Source organism: Populus nigra, chromosome 19, assembly GCF_951802175.1.
Source record: "Populus nigra chromosome 19, ddPopNigr1.1, whole genome shotgun sequence".
Taxonomy (NCBI): domain Eukaryota; kingdom Viridiplantae; phylum Streptophyta; class Magnoliopsida; order Malpighiales; family Salicaceae; genus Populus; species Populus nigra.
The window spans coordinates 4,823,987-4,842,567 of record NC_084870.1 but is presented as its reverse complement, the minus strand read 5'-3'; the positions used below and the strand labels follow the sequence as shown (position 1 = coordinate 4,842,567).

Below are 18,581 nucleotides of genomic sequence, written 5' to 3'. Positions count from 1 at the left end.
AATTTTTTTTAAAACCATGTTATTTTTATATTTATTTTGATCAACTTATATTACCCTATATATTATTCATGAATTAAGTCTTGAGTTAAGTTATGGGAGTAATTATAGGTCGATTGGATTAACCTACAACCCAACTATAGTTTTTTAAAACCTAAAATATAGAACTAAGTTCATCTATCTTATCAAGTCGGGTTTCATAATATTATTTCTACCTATAAAGTTTAGATGGCTTATCAACCAAGTTTTTAATTAGAATGATATTTCAAAAATTATTTAATTATACCAATATTTTTAACCAAAGTTAAAAAAATTTATGGTTATGTTTTCAATTTTTTTACATAATTATATTAAAATTAATATGCATATTTAAAAAAACGAATTGCATAGGAATATCCAATGAGATTAAAATATTTTTTATTCTTATTTTTTTATGGTTTTTTAAATTAATTATTTTTTTATTCTTTTATAGTTGCTTTAAAAAATGAGATATTTTTTTCTTAGCTTAAAACTATCTTACCAATCATGATACATGAAAAACTACACTTGATAAAAAAATATTTTTTTTTGTCAAAACCTAAAAAAATAAATAAATGATTAATGAAAGGAGTGTTTTGGCTAAAGAAATATATTTTAATCATATATAATCATTTAAATTCTTACAAAAATTTTATTTTTATTACTTTAAGTTTTTTTGTAAAAAAAAAACAATATTGTTAATGAAAAAAATCAAGCTATTACAAAACAAGTCTAGCGGAGACAAAGAAAGAAGCTATTTTGACGGTGTTTTCGCTTCCAGTCATGCTTTTGTCAACCTCGTTACCCAAGTCAATAGATTGGAAGCTCCATAATAATAAAAACTTTGATGGTTATTCCCCATAAAATCAAAGGTTGAATGATGAAATTATAAAAAAAACACACAAAAATTATGATTAAAAAAATAAAAGAGAAAATTGAAATAAAAATTAATTAGAGGAGAGTGAATTTAAAAACAAATAAGTTTTAGCATAAAATAAATAAATCAAAAGAATGAAGGCTAAATTGAAAACAATAGAACAACATAAACTTTGATTGAAGGATAAAATTAAAAACCAACAAAACTTTAACAAAAAAGGTTAAGGGAAAAAATCAAAAATTAAAAAAATAAAGATTGCATTGGAAAAATTATATATGATAAATTGTAATTCAATGACTAAATTAATAACATTTAAAACTTTTATAATAGTACCAAGGATGAAAATAAACAATAAAAAATATAAGGATTGAAATTGAAAAATCTAAAGAAAAGATAAAAATAAATAAATTGGAGGTTAATTTAAAAAAAAATAAACTTTAACAAAAAGAAAAATAAATCAAAAGAATGATGGTTAAATTAAAAACAATAAAACAACATAAACTTTGATTAAATGATAAAATTGAAAATCAACAAAGTTTTAGTAAAAAAGCCAAGGAAAAAAATGAGAAATTAAAAGAACAAGGACTAAATTGAAAAAATAAAACCTGATAAATTATAATTTAAGAACTAAACAAAAATACTTAAAACTTTTATAATAGTACCAAGGATGAAAATAAACAATAAAAAATATAAGGACTGAAATTGACAAATCTAAAAAAAAGAGGACAAAAGTGCATTTTCTCTGGAAGAGAGAAAAAAGGGAAAAAAAATGACTACCGGTAATAAATTTCCTATCATCCGACACCATGCCTCATCTCATAAGGAAGATAACACAACGACGCATCTAAAGACACAATGAAAGGGTAAGTTTAGCCATTGAAAAGCGCCACACGCACCACCCAAACATCGAGGACGACACCAACCTGTCTGCATGTGAGCATCATGCGCCAACAATCTTTTCAAATAAAATAATAATTTTCCAACATAAAAATACTAGAATACCCTTAAGGAGACTAGGAATCACAAAAAAACCACCATGAAAGTACACAAACACCCCTAGACACATGCCTTGGTTTTCGTCTTTTCTAAGAGTGTAATTGTATTTATACTATATTCTAAAATGTAAAAAGAAAAAACAAAGCTCTCGGTTAAAAACTCTAATTTCTTTGACCTCAAGAGTAAAAAATATTTTAACTATTTTAAAGTCTTATAAAAGACTAAATAACCCTTAGTTAACAGTTCAATAAATTGTCAACTCTAAAAATAAAATTATATTTTTATTGTGCAAAAATAAAATGGAAAATACTAACATATTTCTAAATAATCTCTTAACAGCTAATGAATAACTGGAAAAGACTAAATTATTCTTAGAACTAAAACACTTTTTTTTCCCAGCTCAGATGTAAAAAGATAATTTTACAGTAGCAATCCATCTTAAATTATGTCAATAAATACAGTGAAAACCCGCACATTATATATTTTTAAAATATATCTTGATCAGTTTAAGAACAAGTAATAAGAAAAGCATGTTTTCATGGAAACATAAAGACTCCTAATCAAGCAAGCTATGTTTTGTCATATGAGCTTGGAAAACCACGGATAAGAAAGCGAAGGGGGAGAGAGTGGCTAAGGTCTTGGATGCGTGGTTAAAGTACTTCTGCTTAAACGGAGGATAGAATTATTGTATATAATAATGATTGCTATCCAAGATAGTCAAATGCTAGGAATTGCTTCATTAATTTTAGATTGTTATCTCATTGGGATTAGAAATGACAAAATCAACAGTGTAAAAGCAAACGAAAAGTCTATGAAATGAATCAAAAAGAGAAGAAATAAGTCAACAAACATAAAAGCAGAGTCAAGCTTCCGATTAAAGATACATAATTCCTTGGAATGGAACCAACAAAGCAGCAGGAAATACAAGACACTTACAGATTACTAGCCATCAAATGAGATCCTGTAGAAAGGATTTGAGGAGGCCATGGCTAGCTAACTGTACTTTAATTTACAGCAAATACTATATTAGACAAACATGGAGTGGCCAGACTTCTTTTTATTTATTATAGTTCCATAAAACTGCTTGGTTGGAGCCATGCGGCGACGTTCTCTCATTTGCAGGAGCATGGATCACAGGTGCAGTTTGATCCACATTTGCAGCCATTCTCAGCACCAAAGTTCATCTCAGAGCTCTCGTAGAACCTGCAGCAGCAGTGGCTAGTAATTAGTCCTTAATCCCCTACAAGTTCTAAGACTATACAGTTCATCTGCAGTACTGTGACTGACTGACACGTACATCCTAACTGGAGCAACACCAGCAATGATTGTCTGACTTGTGGTGGTCTCGGAGAAACTCAAGTCTGGGTACATGCTGCATCTGCCATGTACATGCAGAGGAAGATATTACAAAAACAGAAAAGCTGAGTGTCAGATTCATTTGAAATCTCATCAGCACTACAAAGAAGTAATTAATGAAAGAGAATAATAGCAAATTGATTTTTTCGAAGAAAGAAAGAATCACCCATTGCAGCCACTGCCGCACTTGCATCCAGAGCCGCAGCCACAGTTTCCTCCACAGCAAGACATTTTCTGTTGGAAAAGAAGGAAAGTGTGATGAAATTAAGGGATTTCCTTTACTTAGAAGAATGAACTCAAGCTAAGTACTCAGGATGATTTATCAGGTTCTGCCCTTAGCTGTTATTTATAGTGTAGTTCAGGCAAAAGGCGGTTAATATCCACCATACACGTGGTTATATCTGAGGCTACTAGCGTCTGGTTGTTTTTAACCTGTGCTTGACATCGAATTATAAAGCAATTTTCACATTAATTTACATTAATTTCCGGCCCGTCATCAAAGTTATAAATCTCATATAATTGGCTTGAAGTAGTAGAGCCTGTGATAATTGATATCTCTGAACAATTAAATATGTAATTATCATAATTAAATAATGATATGACTTAAATAAATTATCTAAACTAACAGAAATATTTATGGACTAAAAATATAAATTCAGGTATATAAAAAAATTTAGTTGCACAGACCAGAATAAAAAATTAAACAAGATATAAATTTTTATATGACTGTTGAATTAGACTAAAGTTTTACAATAGTTTTCAAAATAATTATTTTATGTGAGTTGATAGTGTTTATTATTTTTAATTATCATGTACTAATTATGAAAATTACTGGTTATAATGGTGTGTTTTTTTCCTTCACTTCATCTAGCTAAATTATAAAATATAAAGCTTTTAATTATAATATAATAATGTGTTACTGATGATACTAAATAAATATACTTAATTCTCATAATTCTCATAGAAAAATACTGTCGAAGATGCCATTAAAATATAAAGCTTCATGGACAGGTTAAGAGAATGTTTCGAATCAAGATTGTCAAAGAAATTTTTTTAATATAACATGAAATTTATAATATAAAATAAAATTGTAAATTCAAATCATAAAATCATAAAATTACAAGTAAAAAAATATTTTAACTAAATTACATATTATGTTACAGATCATTAAATCAGTGATTCATATTAATAGTTAATTAGACCTTATAATTTTTTTTTAATAAATTTATATTTCACCTAAATAAAAATTAAAAAAATAGAATAAAAAAACTCATTAACAAGCCCAAATACATTGGGTTGTTAGGCCAAACATTTAATTTTATTGATGTTGATTCAAAGTATGTGGCGGTGTCAATTAAATTTTTATAATTATCTTTAAAAATAATATTTACATGTTGTATTTACTAAGCATAATAAGATGAAAAATACTATTTTATCAAAATATTTTTAAATAATATTATTAAGTAAAAATATTTTAATTAAGGTGTTTTTTTTTAATTCAAGCGCCTCTATCACAACGATACAAATAAAAATAATTTATTGCTAGTGATTTTTTTTCTTTTAAGCTTTAAATACTTTTTGTGCTACGAAAATCAGGTAAAACAAAAATAAAAGTAATTGTAATCTCTTTGTTTAATGAAAATTTATCATGCATGAAAACGACAAGCATTACAACAAATACAAAAGACTTTTTTTTCCAAAATTAAAACAAATTAAAACCCTTGGGAAGGGGAAGGGGAAAGAGAAAGGGGAAAGGGAATGGATGGAATGTCGGGCGAGGGAGTGGGGACTCATGGGGAAAGAAAAGTGCAGTAATTAGCAGTTTTTGTAATTTTTACATTGAAATTATGAAATCGGTCCGCTTTTAATAATTTTAACGAGTTGCATCGATTTTTCGTGAGTTTGATCGGGTTTGATTGATTTTACTAGTTTTCAAGTTTTTAACCTGATTTTACACGTTTTATATATTTTAACTCGTAAAATCATATGATTTTACAAGTCAAAAACACGTTTTTGATAATATTGGTTCCAATACTATACTAAAATGTGTTTAAAATAATTATTTGGTTAAAATTAATATTACATGAATCTTGTTATGCAAAATAAATAAATAAAAATATTATTTTAATTTTAAAAAAATCAAAATTTAAAATACAATTATATACAAAATTCAAAGTAAAAAATACAAATTATTTGATTAACCAAACAGTCTACTGGCCTTTAAATAAAAATACAATATTAAAATATATATGTATATAAATACATAGAAAAAAGAGAGAGAAAAAACGAAAACTCCAATAAGAAAAAGTCTAACCCACAATGAGTGAGTGAGGGGTCCAATCAAGGTGAGAGGACCACTCCTACTCCTTGATAGATAATTTGAGTCCCTTTTTCTTCTCTCCTTGGGAAAAATCAGGTGATAGAGATTTATTAAAAAAAGAGCAATTAAAGGAGATATTCTTTTCATCCACTATGGTAATATCGAACCTTGGTGGGTCCACATGAAAAGGATTCGCTCGTAGCATTATCATATAATTGAAATTAATAAATTACTCACCAATTCATCGAATGCCTTACAAGAAAGTAAACGGGGAGAAGCAAGAAAGCATGATGCATGATGTTATGGAGATCGAGTAATTTAGTGGCCGTTTAAAAATATGAATACGGTGTAATTATTTTTTTAAATGTTTTAAAATTATTTTTGACTTTAATATATTAATTTGAATTTATTTTTTTAAAAAAATTGCTTTTTTAAAAAATAAAAACTAACGAGTTCCTATTTAGCATCTAGCAACATTTGACATATTCCCTTTTGATTTAGACATTAGATGTCTAGATCGACTTCATTAAATATTCTTAGTCATGCACCACCGATGATACCATTGCTTTACATATAATTAATTAGTGTCCTTTCATCATATTGGTGAAGCAAAAATTATAATTCGGTCAATGAATGAAGCTCATACATACAAAGAGGAGCTTCATGTATTCTTAAAAAACCCAACTTGTTTCTTTCTTGGATTTTACTTTTTTTCCCCAGCTATTCAAACGAGTTGCGCGATTGAGTATGATCATCACATGCCAGACTTGTTTCGGATTATAATAATAATTATTTTTTAAAATATTTATCATTAATAAATATATAAAAATGATATATTTTTTATTTTTTAAAAATTACTTTTAACATCACCACGTTAAAACGATTTAAAAATAAAAATAAAAATTGAAATGCAAAAATTAATAGGCTATAAATCAACTTTGACGATTGCAGCTGCTGGTGGAGTCTCGTGAGAAATATTAGTTCAATTTGGTCCTTATATTTTGTTACAAGCTACTACTTGGTTGGATGTCCCAAGTCTGTTTCTTGTGGTGGATCGTCGTCTTCTTTACAAAGGACGTACGTCTAATTCAACAATGGGTTGTAGGGCAATTATGGAACGGAAGGATAGTGGAATTGTGGCTTCAGACAGCTTAGCTACTGTACTGCATGGAAGCAGAGAACTTCGTGTCCGAGAATCCACTATGAGATCACACTCTTCACTTTTGCTCCATAAAGACTGGCGTGTCTGTAATGTAATGATATGTCTGGCCTTGATGTTTCTCTCGCATATCTCATCGCTATGGGTCTGCTAAATTTTTTTCATATATATATATATATATATATATATATATAAATATCATCAACTTCAAATTCGGGATTATTGATTCAAATAGATTTAATGAAATCAGCTAATTTACAACTGAGATAATCTCATTTAAAATAAACTAAATAAAAATAAAAATCTTAATTATTAAACAACTTAAATATAAAATTAAAAAAAAAACTAATTTAAAAAAAAACAATGAAAAAAATATTTATGTCAACCCGTTGACCTACGATTAATGGTATAAGATTGAGATAACTCAAAAATCAATTTCTAATAAATCAAATGTATGAGAATGAAAATATAATAATTAAAAAGAATCTAAAATAAACCAAATTCAAATTCAACTTCAACTTCTAAAATCCTTAACTCTGATCATGAGTAAGAAATCAACCTCATAAAAAATAAACTCTAAAAAATAAATAAGTAAAATTACAAATTAATAAAATAGTGATGGATGAGTTTGAAAAAAAATACAACAAAAAAAAAGCTCCACTATAAAAGAAATGACAATAAAAAAATAAGAATTGAATTTTATATAAAAATATTTTGAAATTAAATGCTAAGAGATTAACTTAAAAATAAAATTTAATTGGGAAAAAGATTAAAAAAAAATAAAGAACAATCAAAAGAATAAAATAAAGAACAAATTTGATATAAAAATTAAATAAAATTAAATTTTAAAGGATTAAATTGAAAATAAAATTTAATTAGAAGAAATATAAAAAAAATAAAAATCAAATTTAATATAAAAATTTAAAAAAATGAATAAAAAAAATATAAATCACTTAAAAAAAATCAAATTGGATTAAAAAAAAAGTGAAACAGAGTCAAGGATTTGTGGATGCTTTGGGCACTGCGCTTCTCAAGCCATTTGACAGGCATGCTACGATTTAGAAAAGAGAGGCAATGATCTCCATTGCTAGTGTGCAGTGGGGCTTGAATGCCCTGTGTCCTTCCATAGTGGAGTTTGCTTTTGTCAGCGAATTATTCTCGCGTCAAACTCCAAATTTTGTCTGCCACTCTTTTCTCTTCTATAAAGGCCTGATTTGTTTTTCCCTTTTGCATTGTATATTTTTTAAAAAAGCTAGCTTTTGCTTATTTCTATATGTTTTCCTGTTGCCTTTTGAGAAATTAAAGAGATAAATTTGATTAGTAATAAGATAGAGGAAAGAATCCCAGGATTGCAGAGTAGACTAGAGGCCCTGTTCACAATACAATATTCTTGATCTGCAATGCGTCCATGTGCTTAAGATAGAAGTGGAGCTGAATCATATAGACTAGAGGCAGAGACCGATGATGAAATCCACTACTGATGATCAATGCCTTTGCATCTGATGATGGCAAAATTGCTTTCGGAGCTTCTGCTATGACCTTGGAACGCAGGACTGTCCATTACTAGCTCAGCTACTGCGAGCTTCTGGCATGGGGCTTCCTCTTATTCAGATAGGGAGGCTCTCATAGTAAAGTAAACTGTCTGTTACTAGCTCATCATACCATTATAACAACAGAAACCAAGGATATATTGGAAACTCAACAAAAACTGAGACCAGACAAAAATCGAGGAACAATTAACATCAAATGCTATCATCCAGAGGCAGAAACCTGCACACAGACCAAGAAAATCTGTCATGGTGCGTTCTGCTGCCTTCTATGTTAAAAGCTATAGACTGAACTTTGCAGGAGCAAGCACCGTAAGTGAAACTTTCTTCCATGCTAATAAAAATATGGAAATATATGTGGGTTATCATAGATAAAGTATATATGTCATGTAGAAACCTTCCGGGAGGTAGTTCTTGAAAATCATTGGATCTGCATTAGATATGAAGAGAATGTCGATTAGGCACATAAACTTGACAGCTACTTGATGCAATTACAGATCCATGTTTCAATTGATAAACAATCAAAGAGAAGCAAAACTCATTCCAGCAGAACCTTCAATCACCAGCAGTCTATACAATGAGTTGCAACAAAAAAAAAGCACTTCTGAAGAAACCCAGGAATTCAGCTGCTACCGAGCTTCTGCTAGGCAAGTTTTTCTATAGTAGGCTGTTATAACTTTAGATTCAGTATCTCCATCAAACTTATCAATAACAATCAATATTTTCTAAACTCAGTCTCAGTGATTCTCCACTATCTATGAGCATCCTAAGACCAACTTTCAGCCCCTCTTCCAAGACAGCACACACTGGATACTTCTTCATACACGTCGTCAATCTTGATTCAACAAATAGCAATGTAATTTATTTGCAAACAGTTAAAGTAAAACTCTAAAGTCATCCCAAACCTTAAGAAGTTAATTTGTTCACACTAATTGATGCATTAACATTCTTTGTTTTTCGTAAATCCTCATTTTTGGAACAAATATCAAAGTTTAGATACCGTTATCTTTAAACCTAGTCAAGTGTTGAGCTTAAATCTGTGTTGGTTTGACAAACTACCAGAATCGCTGTTTTTGAATTCAACTAAGCGCTGAGCTCAAGCTTATGTGAGTTAGGTGAACCGTCAAATTCATGATCAGAAATATTTTACTCTAATAAGTTACAAGTATTTTATTATAACAAGACATGAATATTTGACTGATATGTAAATTTTTTTTTTTTTCATAAAGAGAGGATCTTAAAAGCTATAAAAGAAACTAATGTACTCCACAAAACAGGTTCAATTTTTCTTTACTATGAATAATATATATCTATTTTTAGGGTATTTTTTCAGGAAAAAAAAGTATATTTTCTTTTATATGATATTAATTTAATTATTAGAGAATCTCAAAACTTTAAGAAATGAACTTTTTACATGTATTAAGTATAATTCATTGACCAAGAAAAGATGGGCTAGATCATTAAAAACAAGAGATTAATAATTGTACACCAGGTCTCGGCTAAAATCGGACTTCATCACTAATAATCTTCTTATCTCTAACCTAACAACTTCAAAGCTTATTTTTGACCCCAATTGCATAATTCATTGAATAGGAGATTTTTATTTTCTTCACTCGGTAATTCTCACGAACAGTTTGTGCTCTATTAGCGGTATAGTTTCTACAACTTTGAAAGCCATATAGACGAATGGAAAAGAATACAATACAATAAAATACAAATGCAAGATATTGCCCTGGTGTTTGCTTTGAGAGAGAGGATGTTAGCGCAGCCTGGAGAATATGTCCTTCAGTACACAACAGAGCAGCCAGAGAGGGAGGCGGTGGTGAGAATAGCAAAATTAGTATTGTATGAGATCTGAGACATATTTTTTAAAATTGGATTTATGAAAAAAACATACTAATATTACTAATAATGGATGCCATTTTAAATATCTTGACTTGATATTATTTTTTATGTGAAAATATTATTGGAAAATCCAAGGGTTGTCGATAATAGTAGTCTTATGGTCTTATTTCTAAATCAAGTTGTTCCAAACATGGAAACTTTTCAGAGCTAACAATGGCAGTCCTTAATTCTTCTCTCGAGGCAATCAATAAACCATGGAATTTAAAGGCAGAGTAAACATGAATTGGAAGGAAACTAAACTATTATGTACAGAGCCAGCCTTGAGGCAGAACGGCTTCTTGGCAAGGCTGGTTCATCTGACCTCTCAACTGTCTACCGTGTATATGAACATATAACTTCATCTACAAGCTCGTCGAAAATCAAATCTTCCAGGTCTAGTGCTACATCCTCAGCATCCAATTGAAGGTTCATCCAACCATCACCTTTTTCGCAGTCTCGAGCTACTATATCCTCTATTGATTCCTCCATTTCTGAGGTTAACCTCCTGTGCCAGCTAATTCTTTTCCAGACTTCATCAATAACATTATTTCCTCTGGGCAGTGGACGGACGCGTTGAGTGAAAGAGAAGAGCTTGGGGAAGTAGGCTAATGAGCTCTCATATATGTCGAGCAGTTCCTCGTTAATCAAATCAAACAGAAGCAGGTGATCACAATTGTAGGCAACATCCTCCGAGGAAGATTCAAGTCCTTTGTGCAAATAAGCTTCCAAAGCCTTAAACAATGTTGGACTCAAGGGCTGCTCTAATGAATACCATGTTCCAAGGGACTCTGGCCCAATGAAGCCGGACACCTCAAGCACATCTCTCAAATAATTGAAATCAGCATCATCTTCTGGCCTGTTCAATTCAAAATGAAGGAATCGAGCACCAACCATTGTGCTTGCATTTTCTGCATTCGCATGGCTGGTAGAGCTGCGACTTTCTTCCAAGGAATCTCCGGTTGACCTGTCTTGTAAAGTGACAGGAGAATCTGGTTCATCAACACAAATGTGCCCAGGATGCAGCTCTGAACCTGATGCAATTTAGGGGAACCAGTTAACTACCAATACAATCATACTGCCAGAAGAATAGTATATACTTTTGGGGAGAGTTTTTTATGGACATTTTCTGGAAATCAAGTTCCATTATAGAAAGCTTTTATGGTCAGTCTGTCACATTCGACTTATCAGATGGTTTTTTCCAGAAAAATAATTTGAATAACAGGAGTGGTCAAATTAGCAAGTCTAAAGAATGTTTTTTCACTAAATCTATGCAGTCAATGCTGTTCACATATCTTGCAAAGCCAATAATACATGGTATTGGTTCAACAAAATATCCCCAGCAAAAAAAAAAAGGACAAATTTTAAGGCTTGTATAAAAGCATTTTGGAAGAGGAGACAGTATGCCATACCTTCTGACATTGGGAACTCTACTAGGCAAGTTATATCATCTCGAAAATGAGTCTCAAGAACTGAAATCGGACTTTGTTCTTCATGCTCTTTAATGGAGGTGATTGCTGAACCAATCCCCTGATTACTCAGAGAACTCTGATCTCCCCTTTCAGGTCCCATTGTATCCTGATTTAGTTCACTTGTAATAGCACTTCCTTCGTTCATACTTGCCATTAGACCACCTGAACATTCATTATTGTCCATGCTGCCAGCTCTTTCTTCTATGTTGCTCTGAAGTTCAGTTTCTTCAACAGTATCTAGTCGTTTGAATTGTTTTCTAACTTCAGGAGTGCTTACGGACTCCAAGTCATTAAGAATGTCAGTTTTAACATTTGCATCATAGTCCATTCCAGTCGTAGTTGACATCTTTGAACTAAGCGCATCACTTGAGGACTCATTTGGAATGAGATATATAGACTCGATATCTGGAAGAGAGAGTCTCCTTCTGAAGGATTTCAGACCACTTGATTGAGATTTATCTTCACTCGACAATTTTAAGCTTTTAGATTGATACTGGTTCCACTTGACCTGTTTACTGAAACTGTACTCAAACAATCGAGCATAACCATCCAGTGACTCCTTTAGAGAGGATCCTCTTCTTATGCGTGGGGCTTGAGCTTTGCTGAGATCATTATCGAAACTATTCGTCTCCTGAAAACTTGTGGGATTTTCTACACCATCCTGATGAATTGTGATTTCCTTCAACTTCTTAGACATCTCTTGCTCATCGGTGGAAAACTTGTATCCAGAAGGAACTTCGTAGCGACTTGTATTTGTTGATTCATGGTCACTCTCCCTTTTGCTTTCTGTGAGTGCATACTTTATTTTTTTCTTAAGACCTTTAAAAGGACTCATAAATGAAAGATGCCACTTGTATTTATGTAATCCCTGAGATGACTCGAGAGAAGAAAACTGTGTTTCTTGATCACTAGAAGTGACTCCATGATTGCTAACCTTTAAATCTATTGACTTCCCATAAAAATCTTCCAAAGACTTGGATGCAGTAGACCTTGGTGCTGGATTCCCAATGGATGGTTTCACTCCATTTGGAAAGGACCAAATTTCCTTCTGCTTGTGCTCAATTGTACTAGGCCTAACAAATGTAATGTGTGAACAGTCAGCTGCAGGAAATGATCCTGACCTCCTTAATCTTACCTTTGCTTTGGAAGTCTGCTGGACATGGGTGTTCTGAACGCCTGGATCCTGTAGGATTTCCAACAGCTTTTCATTTGCCTTAAGGATCTCCGTAAAATCCACCCTCTCCTTAAACTGAGGGCATGAAATTTCTCTGTTGAGACGCTTAGCATGTGAAAGGTTTAATGAGTTATCACAGTTCTCCAAGGAAAATGCATCCTCTGCAGAAAGCTGGTTTTGTTTTGAGCAGTCATTGGCATTCACAGTGCCAGGCAGATGATACGTACTATTGTCTGCAACTAGTTCTTCAGTTGTCTTAGACACTGATGGAACCTGAAATCTGGAGGCAGCAGTATCAGCACTTTTGTGAAGAATAATGATTGGATTTCTCCAATCACTATTTATTGTAGCAACGCTATTTTCTGAAGGTTCTAATTGGTGGACTGGATCAGCTTTCTGTGACCGTGTTCTTGAAAATTTCTCCTTGGCAATTAAAGCTTTTATCTGGGCTTTTCTAGCAATTCTGTTGGTTGAGCTAGTCGTTGTAGTTTGCTGTTCAACCTGGCCAATTTATTACCAAGTTATTCTCAGTTTCATAGTTTTACATACAAAAGAAGTAATTTTCAGGATAGAAGTAACATGCACTCATCGATATCAAACCATTCACATGCATTTTATCTGTACAGTGGACTTACCAGTAAGGGGACTGCTTCAGCACTCAAATATTCCTGTACTTCATTAGAGTAATGATCAAAAGAGATTGTTTTTGGATTTTGGCAGCCTGCAAAATAAGGAAATAAGGTTGCTCAGACCATAAAAGGGGATGAAAAGCACATTACACATATTGACAAGGATATAGATTTCTGATACTCCGAAAAGAGGGAAAAAAGATGTCATTTTTTAGGTGAAAGAACACATCTTTCCCAGGTTGAACCAGCTGCCAATGCCATTCAACCCTCCAAACCTCAGTCGTCAGAAAAACTATATTGAATTGGCTCTGGATACACTCCATTATGGAGTCATTTATTAGTAGTATCAGTTTGGTGGCGAGAATACCACTTATCAGGTGGAACCATTGCATATCAGAGCATCACAGCCAACCGAATAGGTTTTACTGATAAAACAGGACTGGGCCATTCAATATCAAGAAACAACAGTTTACTATGTGTGTGCAGAATAAGTATCCTTAGATCTGACCATTAACTAATCGCATCAAGCTTCTACGTAAAATGATTTCCAAAGCTCTTCGAGTCTTCAAGATAAAATCATATCCAACTCCAAACAGGACAATTTCATTTCTTCTACCATGACAAGTATCAATCAACTCTAACGAACCTAATTCTGCAATTTCGATAATAACATAGAACCAATACTTTACAAGTACCTATAAAAAACACTCTCTATTTACTCCAGTCAAGATGACAAAAATTAAGTGGAAAAGTGGAGACAGGACGAGGGCATGAGGCAAATTAAGATGGCTTACATCTGCCATGCTTTCTGCGCAGAGGTGATTTTTTAGTACTGTGCCAATAATGGTAGTCAAGAATTTGAAGTACTCCCCACATGCAACCTGGATGATAGTCCTCAAATCCAACACCCGAAACTTGGCGCTCCAACTGTCTCCCCATAAATAAAATCTCAGACAAGATATAAGCTGATCCTCCTCCTGCTGTCTGTCCTCCCACAAACCACAGTTGATTTCAACCACGAAGACACCTTTGATATCCTGAAATAACATTACTAACCATGTAAATCACACAGAGAGATGATCATGAGTATATTTTAGTGAATATTTAGAAGTCGAACTCCAAGCACACAAGTCGAGAAATTGCTGTTCAAGCTAAAAATCCACGTCTCAAAAGCCTCTCAAATCTTCATCTTTGATCAGAATAAGCATCAGACACCATAGCAATTATATATATATATATATATATATATATATATATATATATATATATATAAAATTGCAAACAAGTTTTCCACGCAAATTATTCCAAGCAAAAAGATTTCAATAAACAGAACCCCATCTTTACAGAGCTAATTAACATGGTGGAGAGTATGTCTACTGTCAGGTTCAAAAAGATTCTAAGACTGGAAAATCAACAAGGGTAGCTGAACTTAATACGCGCATGTAGTTTCCTCAACTTCAACAGGCATATCCATAAATAAAAAGGGAGATTATTTGAATACCCAATACAAGGTGTAGAACACAAAGGCAATTGTGTTCAGAAAATTAATGAAGTCAGTCTTTTATGCTGTAAAACACCAACTCAGACTGCTCTTGTATTTACTCTGACATGTTAAACAACAAAAAGAAAGAAGAATCAGACCAATCATGGGAACATGAAAAGCCTAAAAAACCAACCTGATGGAGGAGAAAGAGCTCAGAGATAGCTCGTAAACTCTGAAGTCAGTTATGGAAGGCTTAGAATATCATGAAAGCGGGCAGCATATACTTGGCAAGATATTAATCTAACGTACAGGAAGAAACAAGAAGTCGTTGGCCTTTTGTACCAATAAAGGGATCATAGTATACAAGGAGAAAAGAAAGTTGTTCTAGACGCAGTTTACCCGCCAAGCCAGGTCTTGTTTATCGAAGACTGGTCCAATTTCAGGTATAATAATAATAATAATAATAATAAGTCATTTAAATAAGCTTGGGGCCCAGGATTGGAGTTGGATGGCCACAAATATTGAACACGCATAAGATCCTTGTTTTTTTTTTTATCCGTGGATATAAATACCTTATAACCCGTTGGGTTATTACTAATCCGGCTAATCTTAGTTTTTGGTAATTAATGGAAAAGAGAAAACCGAGTTTAAATTAATTAGCACAGCGTAACTTGTTTGTTTATTTTTGCGGTTGTAATTATATTTAAATGTATTTTAAATATATATTTAACTTAAAAAAATATTAAAAAGATATTTTTTAATAGTTTCTAATGATTTTAAAATGTTGATGTTAAAAATAAAAATAAAAAGAATTGAAAAATAAAATTATTTTAATATATTTTTAAATAAAAAACAATTTAAAAACACAATATATCATTATAGCAAACACACATTTGAAGTTAATAATTAACACAATATACTACATGTTAAAAGCATGCATTTTATATTTTATGTTTTTTATATAGTAAATTACATGGTTGAACACACAAACAAATGAACTCTTGGAGGGACTCAATGAACACCTCACAAGACTTACTTTTCATGATTATTTTATTTGGCCACATCACTACTAGGATATTTTTAACACGGAATTAATAATGTTGCACGGGTTGTTTTTTAAAAATATTTTTTAATCAAAAATATAATAAAATTATTTTTTTATTTTTAATATTGACATATAAAGAATATAAAAAATACATAAAATATTAATTTAATATTTTAAAGTGAAAAAAAAAATTAAAAAACATTTTACACTAGAAACATTCAACCTTAAATGGTAAAAGAAGAGGGTGTTACCAATCAAGCTGAAAGAACGCTTGTTGGTAACCAAACCTTAGCTTGGATAACCAAACCTTACTATGGCACGCCAATATAGAGATACTGTTAATTAAGATAAGGATTAAGGAACAATAAAATAAAAATCGGAGTCTGACTTTGACTTATTTCTAGTTGCAGTTGGTCTGCCTCTCTCTTATTTGTAGGTGGTAGTTACATTCCCATTTTTTAAGTGGTTGTCGTGTTTCATTTTCTTTTTTATTTTTATTTTTGTTATGATAGGTTTTCTCTTCACCCTTTGAGACAAAATAATTTTTATATATAGTCCATAAATAGATATATTTTTACATTTTTACAGGGATGTTTATGAATATAGTTGGATTTAGTATGGAATTATAATATTATCTAATATAATTTTTTATATTTTACAAATTATAAATTCAATTCATTCAAATTTTTTGAATCCAAAAGAGTTGGTTATATTAGGTGAAGCTAAATGTTTTTGTAAATCAGTTACCTTCCCTTGCTCTCCAACAAAGAAATAAATTCTTTTTTTTTTTACGTTAAAGAAACATAATATGAAACTCACTAATAATAACTTTGAAACTAAAACATTTCTAAATAAAATAAAAATAAAATTTTCAATTCATAACTTATCAAATACAAAAATAAAATAAGTATAGGATCTACAGGTTGACAGGATTTAAAAATCCTGACCATCTAATTTATAATATTTTTTTGTAGTAATTATTATTTGTAATATCATATTACCTAACTTTAATGAATTAAGTCTGTTCAAATAATATAAACGTTACAAATAATTTGTTTTTTAAGAAAACCCCTACATTTTTATGCTATCTAAAGTTTGAATTTAAAAATAATCATAAAAAAACAAGTTTGAAAAGAAAAATTGCCTGTTAATATACTGTTAAAACCCCTACATTATCACTTTTTTTTTTATCTTTAAGCGAACGGAATAATTGAGGTTCCTTAGTTTGCCTACAAGAGTTTATGATTACTCGGAAAAGTTAACATAAAGCAGGTCAATATGTTGGAGACATTCTCGAATGCCTTTATTCTGTTTGTTTTTTTGCTAAAGGCTACGCTTTCTTCCTTCATGTATCCATGTTAGGCTGTGGATTACGATTGCTAGTCGAGTGATTAGCCTAATTAATTAAAGAATTGTGCACAATATCCCCCCCCCCCCCCCTTCACAAATATAACATGTTCAGTCGAGAAATATTGAAGAAATTAACCATGTTTTTTCAGTTCATCCTCTCTTGTCCCTCGATTTTTGTTCAGTCATTCAACAATTGTAGAGAGAATCCCAGGTACATGTGCTATCACGAGCTTATATGATAATAATTATTTTTTAAAATATTTTTTATTTAAAAATATATTAAAATAATATTTTTTTATTTTAAAATAATATTTAATATTAACAAATCAAAACAATTAAAAAACATAAAAATAAAAGTCAATATTTTTAGAAACGCGGATTAAAACTCAATTCCAAGTATCCTCTAAATCTTCCTAGGCTTACATTAAGCTTGGTTTATGCATTCCATATTATTCATTGAAGAAGCCTGGTTAGCGCTTGAATAAAGAGTATAACACACGATTTATTCATAGAATAAAACATTATAGCAAATAATCAGCAAGCTGTCTGGTTTTCCAGTATTTCATCCAGCTTATATAATTGTGTAGCAAGACAATATTGCTTTGAATATTCCCTACAGACTAGAATTACAACGTTGAACCGTAAGTTATATTTGACAAACATATGGGACTTTGAATATTTTTTGCATTATATGCTGACTGATTCTAACCTCCTTTTCAACATTTGACACGGCGAGATATTGGACCGTGTAGTCTTCAACATTTAATGCTTATCCCTGTCGAAGAAAATACCATGCCTTGTCCACTCGGTGTGTGGAGTTTGCATGCCAGCATCATCATTCTCGCATCGAAATAGAGCTTCAGCAATCTTGATTTTCGCCATTGATTGTCTGAGTTGCACTGTTGGAGCTTGTCATAAGCTTGCATCTCTGTGATTTTAGGAAATCCTGGCTTTTGCTTGGATGGAATGAGTCGAAGAGGAACGATCAACAGCCCAGAACCACGTAACTCGTAAGAATAGCAGTGGGCAAATCCAAGCTGGACCGCCCAACGGCAAGGTTGAGAAATGCTAGTTTCTTCTATAGGCCCAAATCTGGACCGGCCCGTCATTTGTTTTTCCTTCGAGCACCACCTTAGAAAATAACTTAAAAGAAAAGATTAATAATTATACATCTAATTGTATCATCAAATACTAACAAATCCATATTCTAATGCTAGTTTTTCATTATAGTTTAACCGTGTTTTTTTAAAAAATATTTTTTAAAATTTAAAATTATT

General features: G+C 31.3%; 2 protein-coding genes and 1 long non-coding RNA gene across 3 annotated transcripts; 1 reads left to right on the top strand and 2 right to left on the bottom strand.

The window, feature by feature from the left end:
- Window positions 1-2,739: 2,739 nt before the first annotated feature.
- LOC133679299 (metallothionein-like protein type 2) lies at window positions 2,740-3,582 on the bottom strand. Its single transcript, XM_062101843.1, has 3 exons — window positions 3,411-3,582; window positions 3,186-3,266; window positions 2,740-3,091 (listed from the first exon to the last, which is right to left on the bottom strand). Exons 1-3 carry the CDS (start codon window positions 3,473-3,475, stop codon window positions 3,001-3,003), a joined length of 237 nt encoding a protein of 78 aa, XP_061957827.1. The 5' UTR covers window positions 3,476-3,582; the 3' UTR covers window positions 2,740-3,000.
- Window positions 3,583-7,990: 4,408 nt separating this feature from the next.
- LOC133679253 (uncharacterized) lies at window positions 7,991-9,000 on the top strand. Its single transcript, XR_009836140.1, has 2 exons — window positions 7,991-8,582; window positions 8,768-9,000. It is a non-coding gene; the product is annotated as an uncharacterized LOC133679253 (long non-coding RNA).
- Window positions 9,001-10,252: 1,252 nt separating this feature from the next.
- Window positions 10,253-15,328, bottom strand: LOC133679545 (uncharacterized). The gene is made up of 5 exons (XM_062102164.1): window positions 15,103-15,328; window positions 14,221-14,463; window positions 13,433-13,518; window positions 11,564-13,298; window positions 10,253-11,185 (listed from the first exon to the last, which is right to left on the bottom strand). Exons 2-5 carry the CDS (start codon window positions 14,363-14,365, stop codon window positions 10,488-10,490), a joined length of 2,664 nt encoding a protein of 887 aa, XP_061958148.1. The 5' UTR covers window positions 14,366-14,463; window positions 15,103-15,328; the 3' UTR covers window positions 10,253-10,487.
- Window positions 15,329-18,581: the final 3,253 nt, after the last annotated feature.